The sequence below is a fragment of the Dipodomys ordii genome, unplaced genomic scaffold (assembly GCF_000151885.1).
Source record: "Dipodomys ordii isolate 6190 unplaced genomic scaffold, Dord_2.0 Scaffold39, whole genome shotgun sequence".
NCBI classification, from domain to species: Eukaryota; Metazoa; Chordata; class Mammalia; order Rodentia; family Heteromyidae; genus Dipodomys; species Dipodomys ordii.
The window spans coordinates 13,365,574-13,388,226 of record NW_012267255.1 but is presented as its reverse complement, the minus strand read 5'-3'; the positions used below and the strand labels follow the sequence as shown (position 1 = coordinate 13,388,226).

The following is a 22,653-nucleotide window of genomic DNA, read 5'->3' as shown; positions in this document are numbered from 1 at the left end:
AGAGAGAGAGAGAGAGAGAGAGAGAGAGACCGGGAGGGAAGGGTTTCAATAAAAACTTCTTTTTAGCATTCAGATTCTATAAGAGATTTGTCAGTCATAGAGCTGGAACTCAGGGCCTACGTGCTGTCACTGAGCTCTTTATGATCAAGGCTAGCATTTCACCACGTTGAGTCATAGTTCCACTTTCAATTTTCTGGTAGTTAATTGGAGATGAAAATCTCTCAGACTTTCCTGCTGGGGCTGGCATTGAACTGTGATCCTCAGATCTCAGCCTTTTAAGAAGCTAGGATTATAGACATGAGCCACCAGCACCCAGCTTATAAGAGATCTTCTTTTAGGAAAGTAATCTCATCATGCTATTCATTAACTACTATTAAAAAATATACACCACGCAAAGTTTTGCACTAAATAATTGTGATTTTATTTTTTCACAAAATACAAAGCTTTCTTGTGTTAGAACACAAGAAAAATCCTCAAAGTGTTTATGGGAAAAAATCAATGTTTATTTTTCATTCTTAAAATATTAAAATTGTCATGACAAAGTATGCTCACTTTGTATAGCATGCAGTTTATTGCTTAGGAGTTGCATATGCTTTAAAAGGGCACACATACAAATATACAAACATTTCAAAAGTTTAATGAAAATACTGAAAGACATTTGATTATCTCTTCAAACAAAGCACAATCTGAAACCAAAATAAAGGATACCAAACTGTATTTTAATTACTGATAGTAGGTCTTAGTAACACTCATTTATAAATTACCTCAGCTTATGTTTTGTAAATAGAAGTTCTCCGGCCTTCTAGAAATGAAGTGGCTCAAGTGGTAGAGCGCTAGCCTTGAGCTGAAGAGCTGAGGGACAGCACCCAGGCCCAGAGTTCAGGCCCCACGACCGGACCAAAACAAAAAAAAGAATGAGTTTATTTATCCTGGTATGTTCCAGGAACATACACTATCAAAAATATTCAGATAGCAGGGAGCTGGTGGCTCACGCCTGTAATCCTAGCTACTCAGGAGGCTGAGATCTGAGGATCACGGTTCAAAGCCAGTCCATGAGACTCTTATCTCCAACAAACCACTCAGAAAACCAGAAGTGGCGCTGTGGCTCAAGTGGTAGAGCACTAGTCTTGAGCCCAGGCCCAGAGTTCAAGCCCCACGACTGACCAAAAAAAAACAAACAAACAAAATCAGAAAATTGAATGACTTTACTTCTCTTAGCTTCATCTGAATGTGTTTGTGACTTGAACTCAGAGCATGGGTGCTGTCCCTAAGTTCTTTTTGCTTAAGCCTAGTACTGTATCACTTGAGCCACAGTTCTACTTCTGATTTTTTTTTTTTTTTGGTGTTTCACTGGACATAGGCGTCTCAAAGACTTTCCTGCCTGGGCTGGCTTTGGATCTCGAGCCTCAGATCCCAGGCCTCCTGAGTAGCTAGAATTATAGATGTGAGCCACTGGCACCCAGCTTATTTCTCACATCTTTACTTAGAAGTTTGCAAGTATGGGCTGGGATTGTGGCTTAATGGTAGAGTGCTTCAGTAGCATGCATGAAGCCCTGGGCTTAATTCCTCAGTACCACATAAATAGTAAAAGGCCAGAAGTGGCTCAAGTGGTAGATTGCCAGCCTTGAGCAAAAGAAGCTTCTCTTATCTACTGTGTCCCCTGTGTCACAACTCCATGACACCTAGCTCCTTTTATTTTCACGGTCTTCTTCATGATGTAGGTTCAGCTCTTTTATTTTTCTTGATCTACAATGTCATCATCATCATCATCATCATCATCATCCCTTCTATCATTCTCCCCTATTTTTCCCTCCCATCCTTGCCCTCAAATTTCATAGTTCCATATTAATATAAAGTACATAGAATGACTGCATTTTCTCACCTTCCTCCCTCCCTCCGTGAGTGCCCCCCTTTGCCCTCTCCCACCCCCAGACATGTTATATCATTGATAATTTGACTCTAATTCACAGGAAAAAAATGGTCTTTGACTTGTTTAGTTCTACCAAAGAATGTGAAATTTCAAAATGACAATTTCACCTTCTCTTGTTTCTCACTCAAATACTTTATTTTCTCACACTTCTATTTTCCAGAGGTCTGAGATGAAGGTATGGCAAGGATGGTTTCTTTGGGGTCCTTTACCTTTGGCTTGCAGATAGATGTCATCTGTGTGTGTGTGTTAGTATTTATTTATTATTATTATAAAGACAATGTACAGAGGGCTTACATAAGTGAGGTAAGGAGTTTTGTGGGGTTTTTGTTTGTTTTTGCCAATCCTGGGGCTTGAACTCAGGGCCTGGGCACTGCCCCCTAGCTTCTTTTGCTCAAGGCTAGCATTCTACCACTTGAGAGCCACAGCACCACTTCCGGCTTTTTCTGCTTATGTGGTCCTGAGGAATGGAACCCAGGGCTTCATGCATGCTACCGAAGCACTCTACCATTAAGCCACATTCCCAGCCCTAAGCAAAAATGTAAAACCAATTCCTCAGCCCATGAGTTTATTTTTGGGAGGACACTGTCACCCCTTCCCTCGCTCTCTCCCAATTTTTCCCTCCCATTTCCACTTACAAGTTGTACAGTTCATTTTTCCACAGTGTCTAGTTAGTACCACTGCTGCATTTGTTCACCCTTTGTCCCTCCATTGATACTCAGCTTTTCTGTTTGGTTTGCTCTATTTATCACCTTCATCCGTTTTGGTCTATTGTGTTTGTCTCAGGCCAGTCGACTTAAGCACTTTGCCAAGGGTTTATGGGTTTTCCCCCACTTAACACTTAACCTCTCTGTTCTCTCATTCATCTAGTTTGACGGGAAGAATACCCTGCAGTCGTGTAAGTCCTATTGCTAAGCCATCCCAAAGCTACATTTGTTCTTCCTAAATTGCCTTGTTTCAAATTAAAGCTCTCTTGCTAATAGGATGGGATAGCTGACAGGACTGCCAGAGATACTTCCAACATTATTCTATAAAAAACAAAACCAAGACTGGAAGCTTAAGATCCTTCTTCATAGTTTCCATTGGCTTTTAGCTCTTTCCCAGTTACTCTTTCCCAGTGAGCAATTCCTACCAATTTCCTTCCTGTCTAAAACGAAGTCTCCGTTGAAAAGTCCATTCATTTTGTCTGCTAAAACTTAAGTGGATGTGCCTACTTGGCAACTCAGATCTTTCCTGAAAGTTTCATTGTTGGGTATTTGGTGAGGACAACAGATCGGGACTTGGGCTCTCCTGCACACAGAAGCAGCTGCCCCAAGGAGAGGACAGTAACCTCCTAGCTGCTGCCTCTCAATGCACGCATCTGGTTGCTGGTAGTGGGTGAAGCATTGGTAAAGTATGTTCTTCTCAGACATAAATAACTTTGACACTGTAGGGAAAATCATGTCCTAACAGATGTGTGTCTACATAGATACAGAAGCATATCTGACACACTATATGTATATGTGTGTGTGTGTGTACATATCGCATTTGAATGTTAAAGTCCATAAAACTTCCTATACCCTAATGTGAATAAGCAAACTGTTCCTGTCAACCAAGATACAAGGCACAGATAGCATTTTTCCCCCATTCTCTAGTCATTTCCTCCTTCCTTTTGTGTTTTTCCTTCCCATTTTCCAGCTCACCTGTATCTTGAGCCTAGATAGAAATGCCCTTCGTCCCTGTTCCCTTCACTTCTACTTAGGAGTCCCCTAGGAGAGTTCTCAGGTGATTTCTGCTGTTTAACCAGGCAGCTGGTAAGATGATGGGAGAAGTGGTCAAGGAATTTAGCTGGAGGTGGATGTGAGAGGAAAGGGCAGAGAGGAGCAAGGAGCACTGTGACCATGGTAACTGGCACTGCCCTTATGGCAGCATCTAGGAATGTGTGTCAGATTTATCAGCAATGACCCCTGAGAAAAGTTACACATTCGCCAGATCACTCCCACTGGGCACGCTTAAGGACCCAAGGAAAGGGAAGTGAGAATAGGAGAATAAAGGGTAATAATTACATTTGAGACAACCTGAGGTGTAGGAGAGACTCCATTTCCAGTGGCTTCAAATGGCTCTGAATCCTTGCAAGTTCACCTGTTGGCTTCTCTCCACTGACAGCTGTGATGGCTATTTTCATTTTGAAATTCAGCTGTTCCTTTGCCAGTCTTGACACAATATTTTAAGCATGTCCTAAAGCATGACTCATGGTTCGCCTCCAAAGGCGGAAAGCACTTCAATATTCTATTTGATTAGTGCTCTGCTTTCGGATCCACTGGATATTTTAGCCCATGATGTAATATTAAGACTACAAGCAATTTGAGTAGGTAGGAATTCCAGCCAAGACATTTGGCAAAACACACTTGAGGCCACATGAGAGGCCTAAGGGAAGAAGGGAAGGACATTAAAAATGTAACTGCAAAAGTTTTACTTAATCTAAAAGAGCCTATTGATTAGATAGCACCATTCTTTCCATTAAGGAGCAGGACTAAAATGTTTATAACTACTTAGATTTGTTGCAAGGCGTCTGAGAGAGAGAGAGAGAGAAAGAGAGAGAGAGAGAGAGAGAGAGAGAGAGACCGGGAGGGAAGGGTTTCAATAAAAACTTCTTTTTAGCATTCAGATTCTATAAGAGATTTGTCAGTCATAGAGCTGGAACTCAGGGCCTACGTGCTGTCACTGAGCTCTTTATGATCAAGGCTAGCATTTCACCACGTTGAGTCATAGTTCCACTTTCAATTTTCTGGTAGTTAATTGGAGATGAAAATCTCTCAGACTTTCCTGCTGGGGCTGGCATTGAACTGTGATCCTCAGATCTCAGCCTTTTAAGAAGCTAGGATTATAGACATGAGCCACCAGCACCCAGCTTATAAGAGATCTTCTTTTAGGAAAGTAATCTCATCATGCTATTCATTAACTACTATTAAAAAATATACACCACGCAAAGTTTTGCACTAAATAATTGTGATTTTATTTTTTCACAAAATACAAAGCTTTCTTGTGTTAGAACACAAGAAAAATCCTCAAAGTGTTTATGGGAAAAAATCAATGTTTATTTTTCATTCTTAAAATATTAAAATTGTCATGACAAAGTATGCTCACTTTGTATAGCATGCAGTTTATTGCTTAGGAGTTGCATATGCTTTAAAAGGGCACACATACAAATATACAAACATTTCAAAAGTTTAATGAAAATACTGAAAGACATTTGATTATCTCTTCAAACAAAGCACAATCTGAAACCAAAATAAAGGATACCAAACTGTATTTTAATTACTGATAGTAGGTCTTAGTAACACTCATTTATAAATTACCTCAGCTTATGTTTTGTAAATAGAAGTTCTCCGGCCTTCTAGAAATAAATTAGAAAGTATATTCTCAAAATATTAAGTGTATTTTGAGACTTCAAAAGTCTTTATGACAATTAAACATTATATACCATATTTTCAGAAAAATTGTACCTATCACTATAGCTTATTGCATTACTTTAGTTTCAGTAGCTTTTCCAAACAAAATCTACTTCTAGTTGTTTTAATTATTATAAATTCTAACAGCTGGCAAAACATCTCATAACTTATCCTAGTTAGAAGAGGTACTATTGAGACAGAAATCCTTTAATAAAAGGAAACAAAATTCTACCAGACACATACAAAAACAACCAACCAAACAAGAATACACAGCACATTTTATTTACAGCTACATTTTTAGGTTTCCTTAACCAAGAAGCAGCAAAGGGCTCCAATGCACATTTAATTATATTATAGAATTACATAGAAAGAAAAAAATTACAGATATTTGACAAATTTTCAGGCGGAGGTATAATACAAATTTTTTGAGATTTAGAAATATTTCTCTTTTTTAAAGACATCTTTGAGATCATAGAAATACTTCTCTCTTTTTTTTTTTGGTCTGGTTTATAGGGCCTGGTAGCAAAACTGTCTGTTGTTCAGAGTCTATAAGTGTAAACATTTTCATTGCAAAGAAACCAATCTTTAGGGGCTGTGTGCTATTCTTCACTGCAGTCCAAAGCATCTCCTAACCAAGGTCTGATGTCTTATCAAAGCAAGGAGAGGGCTGTGTGAAGTCCAGGCTAGAAAAGAATAGAGCCCACTTCCTTGACTGTTGTTGTACTTTAGGAAATATGAAGTAACGCATTAAGCTAGTAAGTGGTTTCTAAAGAAATATCACCAGAATAAAGTTAGCTGTATTGAAAAGTAGTACTCTTAATTCTGCCACAAGCCAGATTCCAGCAAGACTACCTCATTCCAACTCTACTGCAGTTCAAGGAGTAAGTAGAACACTTAGATAATTAACATACCTATAACATCCAGCTGAAACACTGCAGAAGTGCATTGCTCTAGACTAAAAAGGATTACATGGTAAGATCCCAGATCAAACAAACAAGTCAAAAAAGAAATGTAGTGCTAAACTAGTTTAAGAAAAGAAGACTACAGATGTGTCTTAATAAAACTCTAATTAGCATTGTTTTGTATTGCAAACAGGTACTATTAAATGCAGTACTATTAAAGGCTTCTTCCAGTCTCTTTTTTTGCTAGTCCTGGGGCCTGGGCACTGTCCCTGAGCTTCTTTTTGCTCAAGACTAGCACTCTACCACTTGAGCCACAGTGCCACTTCCAGCCTTTTCTGTGTATGTGGTATTGAGGAATCAAACCCAGGGCTTCATGAATGCTAGGCACTCTACCACAAAGCCAGTCTCAATGTGGTTTGTCTGATCTTTACTGAGACTTACTATAATTATGTTTTTCAGTAAGAGATATGTTTTGCATTTGTAAATGTTTACAGTTGCCACAAGAGAAGTTGAGGAATGGTGAATTCTGAGATGATACCGACAGGTTTTGGCATAAAAGAGGGAGGTGCTACGCAGATGGCTCAAGCCTGCCTATAATCCTAGCTACTCAGAAGGCTGAAATCTGAGGATCATGACTCAAAGCCAGCCAAGACAGTCCATGAGACTCTCATCTCCAATTTACCACCAGGAAGCCGGAAGTGGAAATGTGGCTCAAGTGGCAGAGTTCCAACTTTGAGCAGAAAAAGCCAAGCAAGAGCATAAGGCCATAAGTTCAAGCCCCAATACTGCTTGGAGGGAGATCCATTATCTTTTAAGAGAAAATCTGTTATGGTGTCTCCAACCAACTTTATGTCCTGATGGCTTTTCTTGCTCCTATACACTTAATATCACCTGTTTCAGTATTTTCAGCATGAACCATCTGTGGTTAAGGCTGAGAGGTGTGTCCACATCCATTCAGTCTCTGCACACACAAAGGGACACACTATTGGGCTGGCTCATGCCTACTGAGAAATACTGTGTCATGCTTCTGATGACATTACATAAATGATATGTTAAGTTTTTATGGAATCCCAAACACACAAAAGTACATCAGCTTCTATGGAAATATTATTGATAATGGCAAACAAAAAAGGTGTGGGCTTTTCAATTTCATGCATCCAACTAAACCACTTTGAACCAATTAAGATGCATATTTACATATTTGAAGTTGAGAGCAACCCAGGAATAGAAATTAATTCAAACATGAACTTCAAGGGTGTCTTCTAGAACATGCTTCTTTTCCTTGAAAAGGAAACAGAAGAATCTTGCATTACATCCTTTCTCTACTACATTCCCATGTGAGTGAGAGTTGTGAATGGCACCCAGATGGTACTCAGGAAGAGCTGACTTTAAATCGTGAGAACCAAGCTCCTACTGCCCAATGCTTTCAGAGGAAGTATATAATTTAAAAAACTGACATTTACCAAAACTTTGTGTCAAATAAATTCTTAAAATTTAGGAATGATTTTTATTCAAATAAATAAACTAGGCAGTTTTAAAAACTAGATCTTTCAAACACAGATTTGGGTTATCCATAATATATGGATGTCACCCTTAGAGATGGTAGCAGTGTAACTATGACATAACAAAATAACAGCTGGAATAGTACTCATTAAACAAAACAAAGTGATCATACCAGACTTAAGCTTGAGTTAATTCTCACACTCATATGTAACTCCATTTTGAGTTTTAAGTAAATGCAAATGATCTTTAAAAGGTTTTAGACATTAGAATGCGAACTCCGTAAACTTAAGCTCATAACTTTGAAATCTCGCAAATAATATACTTAAATATACGATCTTGCATGCTACTGTTGATTTTCAATCTCTTTTTAAGTGTCACAAGAACTTTCATTTTCTAGAATAGTACACATTCAGATTGTCTCTGATCTTGTCTAGAAAAATAGAATTGCTTAAAAATTTATACCAATTTGCCTTTGCATTTTTATAAATATTGTCATACAATTGTGAAATATCAGAATGTGTAATAGAATTCATTTTAAATTAATCCATGTAGCCAAAATACTTAATATCTAAAATACCTAGCAAAAAGTTTATCACTGAATAAATGAAACATTCGTTGTTTCATTAAATGATATGTTCTGTCTTTATTTGTGTTTTAGGTTGATGGATTCAATCACAGAATATTGAAGATTAGCTCTTGTAATTATCTGTAGAGTAGGGTCATCTCCATTTCATTTCTGTGCAGGAAGAAATACAGCCTAGTTTTAGATCCTACGTTTGGTTTGTGGCATTAGCTGTCATGCAATCAGGATAGATAAGGATTGCTGCCTAAAGTAATATAACAAGGCTTACTTTAAAACATTGATATTTTAAATTGGTTTAGTAAACAGGTATGCCAATCAGTGAAAGTAAAAATGAGCTTTGAAGCAAGAAACTTCTCTGGAAAATGCTCTGATTAGTAAGCCTCACTGACATAGCCTAACATTGACACCTTTGAAGTGGTGGGACTAAAAACTGTGTTCAGAACTACTGCAGTATTCAAAGAGTCAAAAATGTTTATTTCAAAATTTGTTTCTTTTTTAAAGGAATTAATTCCCAAAATAGTTTTTAATATAAATATTATCCTTTTCTTTTTTTAAAAAAAGCTACTTTTCTTACAAAAGAACAAGAAAAAAATCACTCACTTTCCTCACCTGCACACTCTGCCCCACCAATGAGTCTTTGATGCCAATGAGGCCAGCAATAAATTTAGTGACCAATTTATAACACAAGCAACTTAAAAACAAACCTCCTATATTTTACATTACTTTGTCTTTTAAAAATAAATTTACCAGCCTGGCACCTGTGGCTCACACCTGTAATCCTAGCTACTCAGGAGGCTGAGATCTGAGGATAGCTGTTCAAAGCCAGCTCCAGCAGAAGAGCCCATAAGACTCTTATCTCCAATTAACCAGTTAAAAAGCCAAAAGTAGAGTTGTGGCTCAGGTGGTAGAGTGACAGCCTTGAGTGGAAAGAGCTGAGGGCCCTGAGTTCCAGCCCCAGTACCAGCATACATATGCCAAAATTACCTGATATAAGCCAATCAATCCCATTTAGTTGACTGAAGTATAAAGTGTAGAACTCCTCAGGTTCTCACTGCATTAAGACAATCAAATTGGGTTAAATGTCTTGATCATATTCAGCCAGCCTTCTGTCATCAGAGTCAAACATTCTCCTTCAAACTGAGAAACTACATGGATTCAGTCTTTTGGTTGGGTTCAATAAGTTCAAGTATTCCTCACTAGATGAACTAAATACTCTCCCTCCCCTTAGAACAATCATTTAAGGTCAAGTATGTGAGTGAAATAAATAAAGGCAATAATAGCTAAATATATAATTCTAGTATTTATATTGTTAGAATCAAAGTAAAAGTATAGAAACACATACACAACATAAGCAGTCATTTATCTTCATGTAAGACAATAATTTTGATAATCAGAATACTTGGATTGAATTACCTTCTTTCCTGCTCTTTCTTTTTCCAGAAAGACAAGAAAATCTAAAGCATTCAAAATGCTGACTAAGCAAGCAGGAGTAGAAACTGAATAAAATATGAATACTGATTCTTTTGTTGTCCAGTCTCACCAACAAGAGGCCTATTTTCGGGGCATGACAAAGGCAAACTGCATATCACCAGTGTGGAGCTCAGTTGTGAACCCAGGGGAAATGCTAGAAGTATGTTTTTCATAGAAAAAAATGCCAAGGAAGACAAGACAGCAGTGTTAAAGCAGTTTTCCTTAATGATTAGCTTAAGTAATCACCAAACACCTATCAATATGCACTTTGAGAAGAAATCCATCCCTTAAGAAGATCCATCATCTTTCTTAAAATATAAAAACAACAATTTGAGAAAATGCTAGAAATAGGAGGAGACAAATAATTAAATGTATGAAGCATATTTCCATAACTAAAAGAAGGAAATATTCTCAAGTGAAAAAAATGTATACAGCATCAACAGATGACAGCAGATCTGAAATCAAAACCAGAACTTTTTGAATAGCCTAGGAAAAAAGAGATGACAGCAATCTGAAAAGGAAACCTGCCATGGTACTGATGTTAGAGCTGTCTACATACTGAAAATTAGTTCCCATACTTTCAACAGAACCACTGGCTACACTAAGTGTGCACCAACTTATCACAATCATCATCATAAAGAGAAAACTACCGCTTGCAGGGTAGGAGATTCCTGGGAAGAATTGCCACTAGATTTGTAACTTTTATTTAAACCTCTCAATTTATCCATGCTTCTAATGCAGAGGGAAAGAAATTTTGGAACGGGAAACTAAATTTGAAGTTTCTCTTTTCTAAAAGTTAAAAAAAAAGACAACAAAACCCCGAATAATAATTCTAATTAATAGAGAAGCACAAGAACATGCCAAGAATTCATCCTATTAGTAGATATAGATGAGTAGTAATGAGGATTGCTTATCTAAACAAGGTGTTTGACAAAAGCACACCTTCAGTCAAGTTTTCCATTCTGAAGACTACTTCTGGCTTTCTCTTGTCTGATGAGAGAGATGACTTTGATGCACCCTTTTGAAATTTTGATCATCCACATGACATTCATCACATCCAAAACAAAACAACTACAGATCCAGGAACACTGGACAAAGAAGCCAAGTCTTTTGTAGGGTTCTGTTCCACACACAGAATATATGAAGATATAAAATGGAGGTATCACGATGATCCGCACGATGAAGAACACTATGGTCATGAGTATCCCATTGAGGACATTCGCTTTGGAAAACTTAGGGTACTTCAGGACTTCAAAGAACCACCTGAAAAGAGAATGAATAAAATATCACATCCATCGGGAAACTCTGGAAGTTAATCGGCTTTGTGATTGTACACAAGTCAGAGAACATCCCTTTCCAATTCATATGAAGATCACTAGGTTGCTTGTGGCTCATGCCTGTAATACATGCCACTCAGGGAGCTGAGATCTGAGGATCACAGGTCAAAGCCAGTCTAGTTAGGGAATTCTGTGACTCTCATGTCCATTTAATCAGCAAAAAACTGGAAGGGGAGGTAAGGCTTAAATGGCAGAGTGCCATCCTTGAGCACAAAAGCACAAAAAGCACTCAGGCCATGAATTCATGTTCCAGTACCAACTGACACACATGTACACATGGATGTACACACACACACACACACACACACACACACACACAGATACACCGTATACTGGCCAACAGCATGTTGGGCCCACAAGCCCAACTTTTCTGACTTGACCTCAAGCAACAGTAAAAATGTCCTGCTTAATTTCAGTGGCCACAAATCATATAAGGCTACAAAAACATTTGAAACATTCAAAGTCTGCCTGAGGAATTGGTTTTACATTTTTTCTTAGGGCTGGGAATATGGCTTAGTGGTAGAGTGCTTGCCTAGCCTGCATGAAGCCCAGGGTTGCATTCCTCAGTATCCCATATACAGAAAAAGCCAGAAGTAGTGCTGTGGCTCAAGTGGTAGAGCGCTAGCCTTGAACACAGAGAACAGGCTCAGGGCCAGTGCCCAGGCACTATGTTCAAACCTCAGGACTGGCAAAAAAATATATATACATTTTTGCTCATTTTAATCGACTAAAACATAGGTTTGGGATCCCTAATCACAAAAATCTCAATCTTGAGATGTTCTAAACATCTAAAACATTTTTTTGAGCACCAACATGATGCCGCAAATGGAAAACTCCTCAGTTGACTTCCTCTGACACGTCACAATCAAAATTCTATTGGCTGTGTGTATAAAGTATTTATGAAACACAAATGAATTTCATATATAGATGTTTCACATACATTTCATACATATCCTCTTCATCTCATTATGCAATATGTAAATGTTCTAAAATCCTTAAAAAATAAACATCTGAAATCTACAATGCCTCTGGCCCTGAGCATTTCAGATTAAGGGATATTTGAACTGCACATGGCTTGTGGGTACTCCATTGGACAATGGTGATTTGCAGGCAGATAAAACCACCCGGGAAAGAGGAGATGACCAAGAACACTGACATTAGAAATGGAGATGTGGTAAGCAATATTGAGTAGTCTTCTGGAACCGTCCAGAAGACTCTGGCTGGGAGATGTAGGTCATTGATATAACACCTGCTGACCATGCGCCAGGCCTGAGTTTAAGCCCCACCTCTGGGACAACTGAGCCATGTGCTGACCAAGCAAATGCAAGAACAGCAATGGCACATGATTTTCTGAGAGAAAAAAATTCAACTGTAATATGAGGCAGTAGCTAGTATTAAGCGTGCTCTTTTTATATACAGAACACAACTGAAGACAGGAATATTAAATTATGTGCCTGGTCCAAGTAGTAATAGCAAGGAAGGAGCAAAGCTAACCTAAAACTTGAGTTTACTTGATTCCAAAACTTAGTCATAGCCCAGTGCACCAAGAAGAATAAGACCTGACAGGGAAAAACTGAACCAGGCCGAAGCATCACTCAGCAATGCTTAAGGAACCATCTCTTATGAAAAAAGCGGCGGGGGTGGGGGGGGGGAGGGAAGTGAGGGAGTAGTGAGGAAATACAAAGAGAACTAGCTGTAGTATCCATTGGGAAAGTCAATAAAGTTTGGCAATAGTGTGGCCAATACAACCAAGTCCACAGATGCAGCAGGCGCCAAAGAAAGTTCATTGGATTTTGCAACTGGAAGCCATTGATATATATTTTTTTTCTTTTTGTCGGTGGTGGGGCTTGACCTCAGGGCCTGGGCGCTGTCCCTTAGCTCTTCAGCTCAAGGCAAGCACTCTACTGCTTGAGCCACAGTGCTACTTCCCGTTTTCTAGTGCTTTATTGGAGATAAGAGTCTCAGGGACTTTCCTTCCCAGGCTTGCTTTGAACTGTGATGCTCAGATCTCAGCCTCCTGAGTAGCTAGGATAACAGCCGTGAGCCACTAGCACCCAACTTCATTGATACATTTAATTTAAAAAACAACGCACATTCCCGCCAAATGGCAAAGGAAGAAACTTAATTGCAGTGGTTTACCCACAAAGAAGATATGACAGCGTACAGCAATCAAGTGTAAACTATGTATTTCCAAGGTTTCTTAGGCTGTGGTTTAATCAATACATACCAAGTTTACCACTTGCTGAAGATGTACTGAGTGATGAGCACTGTGCCTGGGGCTATGGGGCTTTACGTATCTAATCCTATCGAATCTTCTCCACAAACTAGGAGAGGGGCGTGGGAGGCTGGGTCATCATCCCTACTTTGTAGGCAAGAAGACAGGCTTAGAGAAGATAAATCATCTTCCTTTCATAAGCAGTGACAAAGGGAGAGCCTGATTTGAATCCAGGTCTTTCAGCTTCAAAGACCACACACTTTCCCTCTGTTTCCTCTTTATCCTTAAGGCTTGCAAAAATTACCTTGGCCTAGAGCCCAAGGAATTGATTATCTTCCAAACATATGAAAAACTGGCAAATGAGACAAGATTAGGTAATAGTTGAAGAAGCAAAGATTGTACAACATATCTGCAATTCCTTCTTTCCTCCTGGGGTGGAAAGATCAACCTCTCACCATCCCATTGCTTAAAAAGACCTGTAAATATACTAATACTAGACATCCTAATAAAGAGGCTGAAAGTATTTATAGAGGAAGAGACTTCTCTACTGAGTCTGAGGAGCTTATAGTAAGGGATTCAAGAGGCATGAATTTCTGGGCAATGACTGGGTGAGCAATAGCACACAAGTGAAGCAACTATTTGAAAGCAGAACTCCTCTATATCAGCAATATAAACTGCATGACTTAAAGAGCCCTCACAGATAATCTTGTTCCAAAGTATGTCCAGTGCACAAAGGATGCTAGGAAGTTAATGCCCTAAACATTTCCCTCCTTTGCTTGTGCCCTGAGATTGCAGGTAGCATTGAAATCATTCACAAGGCTTCATGCAGGGTAGGCTCTGTCACTCAAATGTTTGCTTTGAGACTCACCTTCTGAGTTATCCCTGCACAAAATATCCTTCAGGTCTTGTGATTTTGAAGGATAGATAGGTAAAATTCATTCATAAGATCTGGGAAAAATGAAAGATATGAAAACTAAAGGAGGCAAGACAAGAAAGACCAGAGGTACAACAGACAGTAAAAACCTAACACTGATTTTGAGTAGTAAGACACAAGTTTGAAAACCAAGGGAGCAACATTGACAGAGAACTGCCAAGGTCAGTGAGAAAGCTGTCAACAGGACAAGGTTCTTAATAAGAACATAAGTACTAAACATTAAGTGGTAGAGAAGTGGAACTGTAACTCAAATGGTAAGGCACTAGCTTTGAACACAGAAACTCAGGAACAACACCCAGGCCCTGTGTTCAAGCTCCAGAAGCAGCACAATGCCAGGTGCTTGTGGCTCACACCTATAATCCTAGCTATTCAGGAAGTTAAGATCTGAGGATCCAGGTTCCAAACCAGCCCAGGCTAGAAAGTCCACGAGACTCTTATCTCAAATTAACCACCAGAAAACTGGGAGTGGTGCTGTGGCCCAAAGTAGTAGAGCACTAGCCTTGAGTGGAAAGAGCTCGTGGACAGCACCAGGCCCTGATCAAGCCCTACAATCAGCCAAAACAATTGTTTTAAGACCAGGTAAGAGTGATAAAGGTAAGAAATAGACTCTTTCAAGATCTAGGGAATGTACTATGCTTCAGTGCTTTTTCCTAAGGAAGAGAAAATGGAAAAGAAAAACCCATCCCAGTAGAGGAAGAATCATTAGCCACTACCTTACCACTTCCCCCCAGTTAACCATCCAGATAAGATATGATAAAGAGTTCTCCATAAACAGGGCACCAGTGGCTCACGCCTATAATCCTAGCTACTCAGGAGGTTGAGATCTGAGGATTGAGGTTCAAAGCCAGCCAGGGCAGGAAAGTCCATGAGAGTCTTATCTCCAATAAACCACCAGAAAACCGGAAGTGGTGCTGTGGTTCAAGAGGTAGAGTGCTTGCCTTGAACTGAAGAGCGCAGGGACAGTGCCCAAGCCCAGAGTTCAAGCCCCACGACCGACTCAAAAAAAAAAAAAAAAGAGTCCTCCACTTCTAGGTGATTCCTGTATTATCTATTCATGAGAAAAGCATCAAACACACACACAGACTGCAGGATGTACTGGGAGAAAGCTGGCCCCTACTCCTTGACCAGGAGTCAAGGTCAAGAAACACAATGACAGGGTAAGAAACTGTTACAGAACATTAGAGGCCAGGAAGACATGGCCCCAGACTGAGGAGATAAAGCAGAAGGACTGGCTGGGTTATATCCTGTAACAGAAGCCACTGAAGAGAAAACCAAGCCAAAAGTTTTCTTGGTAACAATGTATCAGGTCTGTTTTCTTAGTTTTAGAAATGCTTGATCCATGGTAAATAAGGTAACAACAGAGGAATCTGGGTGAAGGGTAAACTGGAGTTCTGAACAACTTTGCAACTTTTCTATAAATCTAAAATAAAAACAAGGGCCCCAAATGACTTTATACTATAATAAACAAAAAAACCTGAAATCAAGGATAAATAAGTGGATGGTCAAGGAGAAGGGTTCATAAATAAATGGGTGTGCTCAAGAATGAAAACAAGTAGGATTATTAAAATCTTCACACTTCCCAAAGCAATCTACATGTACAATGTAATTCATTCATTCTCTATGACACACTTGCTGGTCACTAGTTGCTTCTGGAAAACTTAAAGTTATTTGGAAGAATGAAGTCAGGAGGATTGCAGTCAAAGGTAGCCCAGGCAGAAAAGTTTTTTTTTTTTTTGGGGGGGGGGGGTCCCCGTCATGGGGTCTGAACTCTGGGTTTGGGTGCTGTCCCTTAGCTCTTCAGCTCAAGGCTAGCTCTCTACCACTTGAGCCACAGTACTACTTCTGGCTTTTTTCTTTTTGCTTATGTGGTGCTGAGGAATCGAACCCAGGGCCTCATGCATGCAAGGCAAGCGCTCTACCACTGAGCCACCTTCCCAGCCCAAGGCAGAAAAGTTTTGAGACTGGCCTCCACTTCTCAACCTTTATCTAAGCACAGTGGGACATTCCTTTCACCACAAGCTATATGGGAGACTGAAATGATCACACACAGTTCCAGGCCAGAGAGCCCATGAAAACTGCAGCTCTACAGAGAGAAGCTAGATGTGGCAGGATGCAACTTATGATCCTATAAATGGAGAGCCCCAAGTAACCCTAGCTACTCAGGAGGCTGAGATCTGACAATCCAACTCCAAGCAATCTACAATTAACTACCAAAAAAGCTGGAAGTAGAGCTGTGGCTCAATTTGTAGAGTGCTATCCTAGAACAAAAAAAAAAAGCTCAGGGACAGTGCCCTGCCCTGGAGTTTAAGCCCAAGAACTTGCAACAACAAGAAATAGTAAAAGAAAAAGAAAATACATAAATGATCAATGAGTATATGAAAAGAGGCTTAACACCATGAATCAAAGAAACACAAATATTAAAGTTACAATGAAGTATTACCTCACACCCATTAATATTGTCAATGATTTAAAAAAAGGGAGGGGGTAGAAAAATAACACATACTGATGAATCTATGGAGGAATTAGAATCCTGTGCCTTGTTGGAAGGAATGTAAACAGATAATCTAAAAAATAAGCATGGAGGCTCCTCAAAATGATCAAGGAAAGCCTATGACATGCTCTAATATGATGAGTCTTCATGATGTTATGCTGAACTCAGTATGTCAGTCACAAAAAAAACAAATATTGTACGACTCTAGTCATAGACAGTTTCTACTCTTTGAGGAGGGGGAATAAGAATTTAGTGGAAGGGCAGGGAACATGGCTCAGTGGAAGAGTGCTTGCCTTGCAGGCATGAGGCGCTGGGTTCGATTCCTTAGAAAAAGCTGGAAGTAGTGCTGTGGCTCAAGTGGTAAAGCGCCAGCCTTGAGCTGAAGAGCTGAGGGACAGTGTCCAGTTCCCACAACCGACCGACAAAAAAAAAAAAAAAAGAATTTAGTGGATACAGTTTCCATCCAGCAAAATAAAGTTGTAGCTTCCTTTCGGTTGTACAAACAGTGTGGAGGATAGGATCAGATCTGTAGTCTTCAAAATGGTTCAAATGGCTTAAAAATCTCTGATAACTATTAACATTATGTGTGTGTGTTGTATATTTGCAATAAAAAAGTAGTCTGTGAAATAGAAAAGATTCATAAATGGACCAAGATAATGTTGGTATCAAAATTTGGAGACAGAAGGAAATGATGAGTTTCAGCAAAAGAACTGGACCTGAGAGGAGATAGACTAGGGCTTTGTCTGTTTTCTCCACAAATCACTGCAGTGAACTGTAAGGTTAAGCGTGTAGCGCCATTGTGGAAGTGTACCACCCCCACTGACCAGCAGGGACAGCTGAAATACACTCCTTGAACCTTTTCAAGGCTTGTTTTCCTCATCTATACTACCATGACAGTATTTCATTCATACCAACAGGGTCTCATGTTTGATACTGTGGCTCCAGCAATTGGGGGCCGGGAGGAGGCGGGGAGATGTCCCCAACTAAAAAAGTAAACAGCAAACTTTAATTGATCGATTGATCAGAATAACTTACCGCTGATTCACAAAAGGGCTGGAAAGTTCTGCAAGTAGGCGAAAATTGGCAATGAACGCCAGCATTCCTTGGGTCTGTATGGTAAATGTAAAACATGGTGTCAAGGCCAACATTCTTACTGAAATGTTCACATACTTGAGAAATAATTCATATCTCCTAGACCTACTGTAATAATCAATATGAACACATCCTACGCATTACTGCTAAAGCAATTTTCTTCTTTATGAGATTTTACAAATATGCTGAGCATTATAGAGCATTTTAAAGACATACTTGCTGAAAGTGGTGCTGTGGCTCAAGTGGTAGAGCGCCAGCCTTGAGCAAAAAGAGGCTCAGGTTCAAGCCCCAGGACCAGCAAGGAAAAAAAAAAGACACACTCATGTTCATTTTGCATATGCAATGTGAACGTGAAAGAACAGGTTTCAATTCGCTGACTCAGGCTTGATTAATGAACTCTATAATGAACCATTAGTGATGGCATTCTCAAATTACTACAGAAAGAATGATCAAGTGCTAGTGTGAATCTCAAAGTTAAAGAATTTTAAAGTAGTTAAACACCCAACAGGATCCCATTTTTTAAAATCCATTTGTCCAACATATTATTAGTTCTTCATCCTTTTCCTCCCAAAATGGAAATAAGGAAATAAAGACCAGTTGATGGACAGAGACTGACACCTGACTAGGGTTTATTGTTGTTGTTTGTTTCCTTCCCTGCTGGCATCTCCAGACTTAGGGTCAGGAACCCTTCCCTCTTAGGGTTACAGCTTTGGGTGATCTATGTCCAACATTCAGCAGCTCAGTGTGCTGTTACGGCTCTGAGCTGCTCCTTAGAGCGGGAACTGGGAACTCTAGTTGGCTTTCAGGAATTCCTCCAGCAGCCATGACTAGCAGCGTGTCCAGTCTCAGTTCTCTACCACCTCTCACTCTATCCCCTCTCTTGGTCTATTATTCCTAGTCTCTGCTTTCCAAGTCCCATCTCTTACTCCTCCCATCTCTGAAACTACCCTGTTCTTCACCCAGCTAGCTCAGTCCATTCTCCCCAGGATAAGTGATTATTTGGCTGAGGCTTTATTGGGGCCCATGCCTCAGCACAGCACCAGGTCTCCCTGACTGCTGCCCTGACGAGGAGCCGGCTGCTTACCTAGCTGGCCAGTCATACAACATGCACACTAGCTGCCATGCGTGGGGGAAGGCCTCCCTTACCTGAAGTTCTAAGCCAAAACTGAGCAAGATGTTGCAGGAGCTTTGTTCTGTGTGGAATCGTGGGTTGGGGAGGGGTATTAGATCAGATATTCCATATTAAACAGGAAATGCTGAAGCACATTCAAAAATCACACACACACACACACACACACACACACCACTTAATATTATTGCTATGACCAATCCCTCAATTCATAATGACTTGTAAATTATATATTTATGCTCTAGGTAGATTTCTTTCTCTAAAAGCTACAGAAATATCAATAAGCTTAATTCCTAAGAATTACTTCTGTCAATCTTTGATTATTAGTATGTAAGAAGGTAAAAGAAAATCAGTAGGAAAAAAAGATTGTTACACATATTATTTGAGGTTTTAAGATACTTTATTGGGTATTATTAAGCATATTACTTAAGGTTTTAAGACTTTTTATTGGATAAATAATGAATTACTTAATATAAGCTTAGTGGAAAACAGAAATCTCCTAGATCATTTTTTTTTTGCCAGTCTTGGGGCTTGAACACAAGGCTTGGGTGCTGTCTGTGAGCTTCTTTTGCTCAAAGCTAGCACTCTTCCATTTGAGCCACAGCAACTCTTCAAGCTTTTTCTGAGTAATTTATTGGAAATAAGAGTTACAAGGACTTTCCTGCCCAAGTTGGCTTTGAACTGTGATCCTAAGATCTCAGCCTCCTGAGTAGCTAAGATTACAGGTGTGAGCCACCAGTGCCCAGCTCTCATTCATTTCTCATAGATCTTAATTTTGCTTTGGTAAGCTTATTAAGTAGGTGGTTAAAAAAAAACACACACAACAGAAATTTTTACCACTCATACTTGTTTTCCAAATGTACTGTAACTCACTATCTACAGGTATAACTTGACCAGGGAGAAGAGGTGATTCCCAAGAAAAACACCTGAGCATACTAACCAAGCCAGAAGAAATATAGATATGTACAAAAGGATCATGGTTTGTCCTTTAAAATAAGAAAGCAAGGGCCAGGCATGGCAGCCCAGGTCTTTAATCTCACCTATTTGGGTGGCAGAATCAGTTGGCTCCAGGGAGGCCTGGCAAGATGTCACTGAAACCCTCTCTCAAAAACAAGTCATGTTAGGTGCCTGTGGTTCACGCCTGTAATCCTAACCAGGAGGCTGAGATCTGAGAATCACAACTGAAAGTTATCCGAGGAAGGAAAGTCCATGAGACTCTTACACCTAAAAAGCTGGAAGTGGAGCTGTGGCTCAATGGTAGAGTACTAACTGAGTGGAAAAGCTAAGAGACAGTGCCCAAACCCCAAGTTCAAGCCCCAGGACAAACACTAAGTAAATAAACAAAAATGGATGAATGAATGAATGGATACACAAATAAATGAATTTTTGAAAAGTCGGATGTAATACCCATGCCTATAATCCTCACTATTCTGCATGGTCCCCAGCCTGTCCTTGACAAAAACAATAAGACATTAAAGCACAGACAGGCTCCTTTCCCTTTCCCCATCCTCTTCCAAAAAATATAGCCTGCCATTGTTTTCCTTGGTGATTATGATGCTTTTCTCCAGGGTGAATACTGAATGCCAGGCAAAAAAGATACAGGATTTTTTTAACCTCTCTCTATAGACAAGAAGAAGTTAAGATCTAAATTACTCTGTCAGAGAATTTTTAAACTTCAGCAAATTTAGCAGAGGTACAGAAATAGTGATCAAGATATTATATAATCTAGAAATAACCTATAATAACTTAGACGCAAAGAATCTTGTTATTCATCTTTTCCTTCCATGCGCCATATATTTCAAACCTACTTCTATTCATCACTCTAAGTTCTATTTAGTACCAATGTCAAAATCATTTAAGAAAAAAAAGTTTAAATAGTTGCAGAATTCTCAAGTCAAAGCACTTTCCAAACACGAACCCTTATACCACAGTAAAAATTTCAGAACTGGCCAGGCACTAGTGGCTCATGCTTGTAATCCTAATTACTCAGGAGGCTGAGATCTGAGGACCACAGTTCAAAGCCAGACCAGGCAGGGAAGTCCATGAGAATCTTATCTCCAATTAACCACCAAAAAAGCAAGAAGTGGCTCAAGTGGTAGAGCACTACCCTTGAGGAAAAAAAAAAGCTCAGGGACAGTACCCAGACCCTGAGTTCAAGCCCTAGGAACAGCACACATGCACGCGCGCGCACACACACACACACACACACACACACACACACACACACACACACACTCACATTTTCAGAACTGTTTACACCCAAGAATAATAATGATAACTTTTCTAGTGAGCAACAAAAATGCAGAGTTGGAATTCACTGCACCACAGAGAAAATTTCATATATTGAATGAAGAAAAATAAGATCTAAAAATACCACAGAATCTAACTATAAAACTATAAACATTCTTCATTCCATCTATTTTATTTCTATTTTTCTGCTATGAATAGAATCACAAGATAAATTTATTTCAGACTAAAATAACAGAACAGAGGAAGATATATCAAACAGCTACTAATTTCTTTTTTCTGCAAGTTCCAGCGTGCATTTGATTTTTTTTAAGGCATGAAAACCCAAAGGGAAACTAGTATTCATCTCACATAATTGAACATTCAACTTGCCAATTCAGACACTGTTTGCCAAGCCTGTGATTTTAACAGCAAAACAGAACAGCAGTTCATAATGCCCACATTTTAAAATGTTCTGTAAAGTGCTCTCTTATCTTTCATCACAAGTTTGTATAATTCTTTCATAGGTTATTTGTCCAGGGAATATGCTTCTAAATTATATCAAGATATTGAACTCAGGATTGTTAGTCAGTCTGCATGTCTTCCAAGCAAAAATTCCCAGGAAACAAAATATCTGCATAACAAGTCTCTAAGACCTCTATAAAACCAGGTTCAATTGATTTAAACTTTTTAAAAAGAGGATGAAAGCAAAGAGTAGAAATCACACACACACACACACACACACACACACACACACACACACCACATATCTATTGTTTCAGGAAAATAAAGTAAATGTGGATTCCTTACACAAGCACTTACACATTCAAAAAAAGTTTTTAAATATAAATATAAATGTGAATTATTTAGATTTGTGTCTGAGTGGGTAATATAGATGGATGTTTTGATACAGCTAATTCTGGCAGAAATAATGGTCAAATCTGCTTTGGATTCATAATCCCCATGTGTGTCAACAAAAACAAAAACAGAAGAATCTGGAATTTTAAAAATCCCCCAACTACTCATAAGTACTCAATAATACAAGGATTTAAAACTACTAAGTTGGAAGGGTGGGGAAGCAAATGTTTACATACAAGTTTTAAAATAGAAAAAAAACAGAATTGGATACCACATTGATTACTTAAAATTCATAAAATTCTAGTTTGCTTTCATCACTTATGCATGTTGGAATATCTAGGTTAAAAACAATGATTGTAAAGAAATCTAACAAACATGCAAGAAATAGTAACTGCCAGTTTATGAACTCTGTCCAATTTTAGACACAGAATTTAATATGCTTTAGTGCCTGAGAGTTGTTTCAAGAATTCTCTCTTAAGTTCTGTTTTTAAGCAGGTGCAGTGTGGCACACCTATAGTCCTAACTAATTGAGAGGCTGAATCAGAAAGATCACTT

General features: G+C 39.1%; 1 protein-coding gene across 1 annotated transcript in view; it reads right to left on the bottom strand.

Moving 5' to 3' along the window:
* Positions 1–10,612: 10,612 nt before the first annotated feature.
* Positions 10,613–22,653, bottom strand: part of LOC105987102 (transmembrane protein 56-like) — a 44,143-nt gene continuing 32,102 nt past the window's right edge. Inside the window, exons 6-7 of the mRNA XM_013018263.1 lie at positions 17,829–17,902; positions 10,613–11,079 (exon numbers count right to left, since the gene is read on the bottom strand). Of these exons, the coding sequence (XP_012873717.1) occupies positions 10,761–11,079; positions 17,829–17,902 (393 nt within the window). The 3' untranslated portion in view covers positions 10,613–10,760. The remainder of the gene's footprint in view (positions 11,080–17,828; positions 17,903–22,653) is intronic.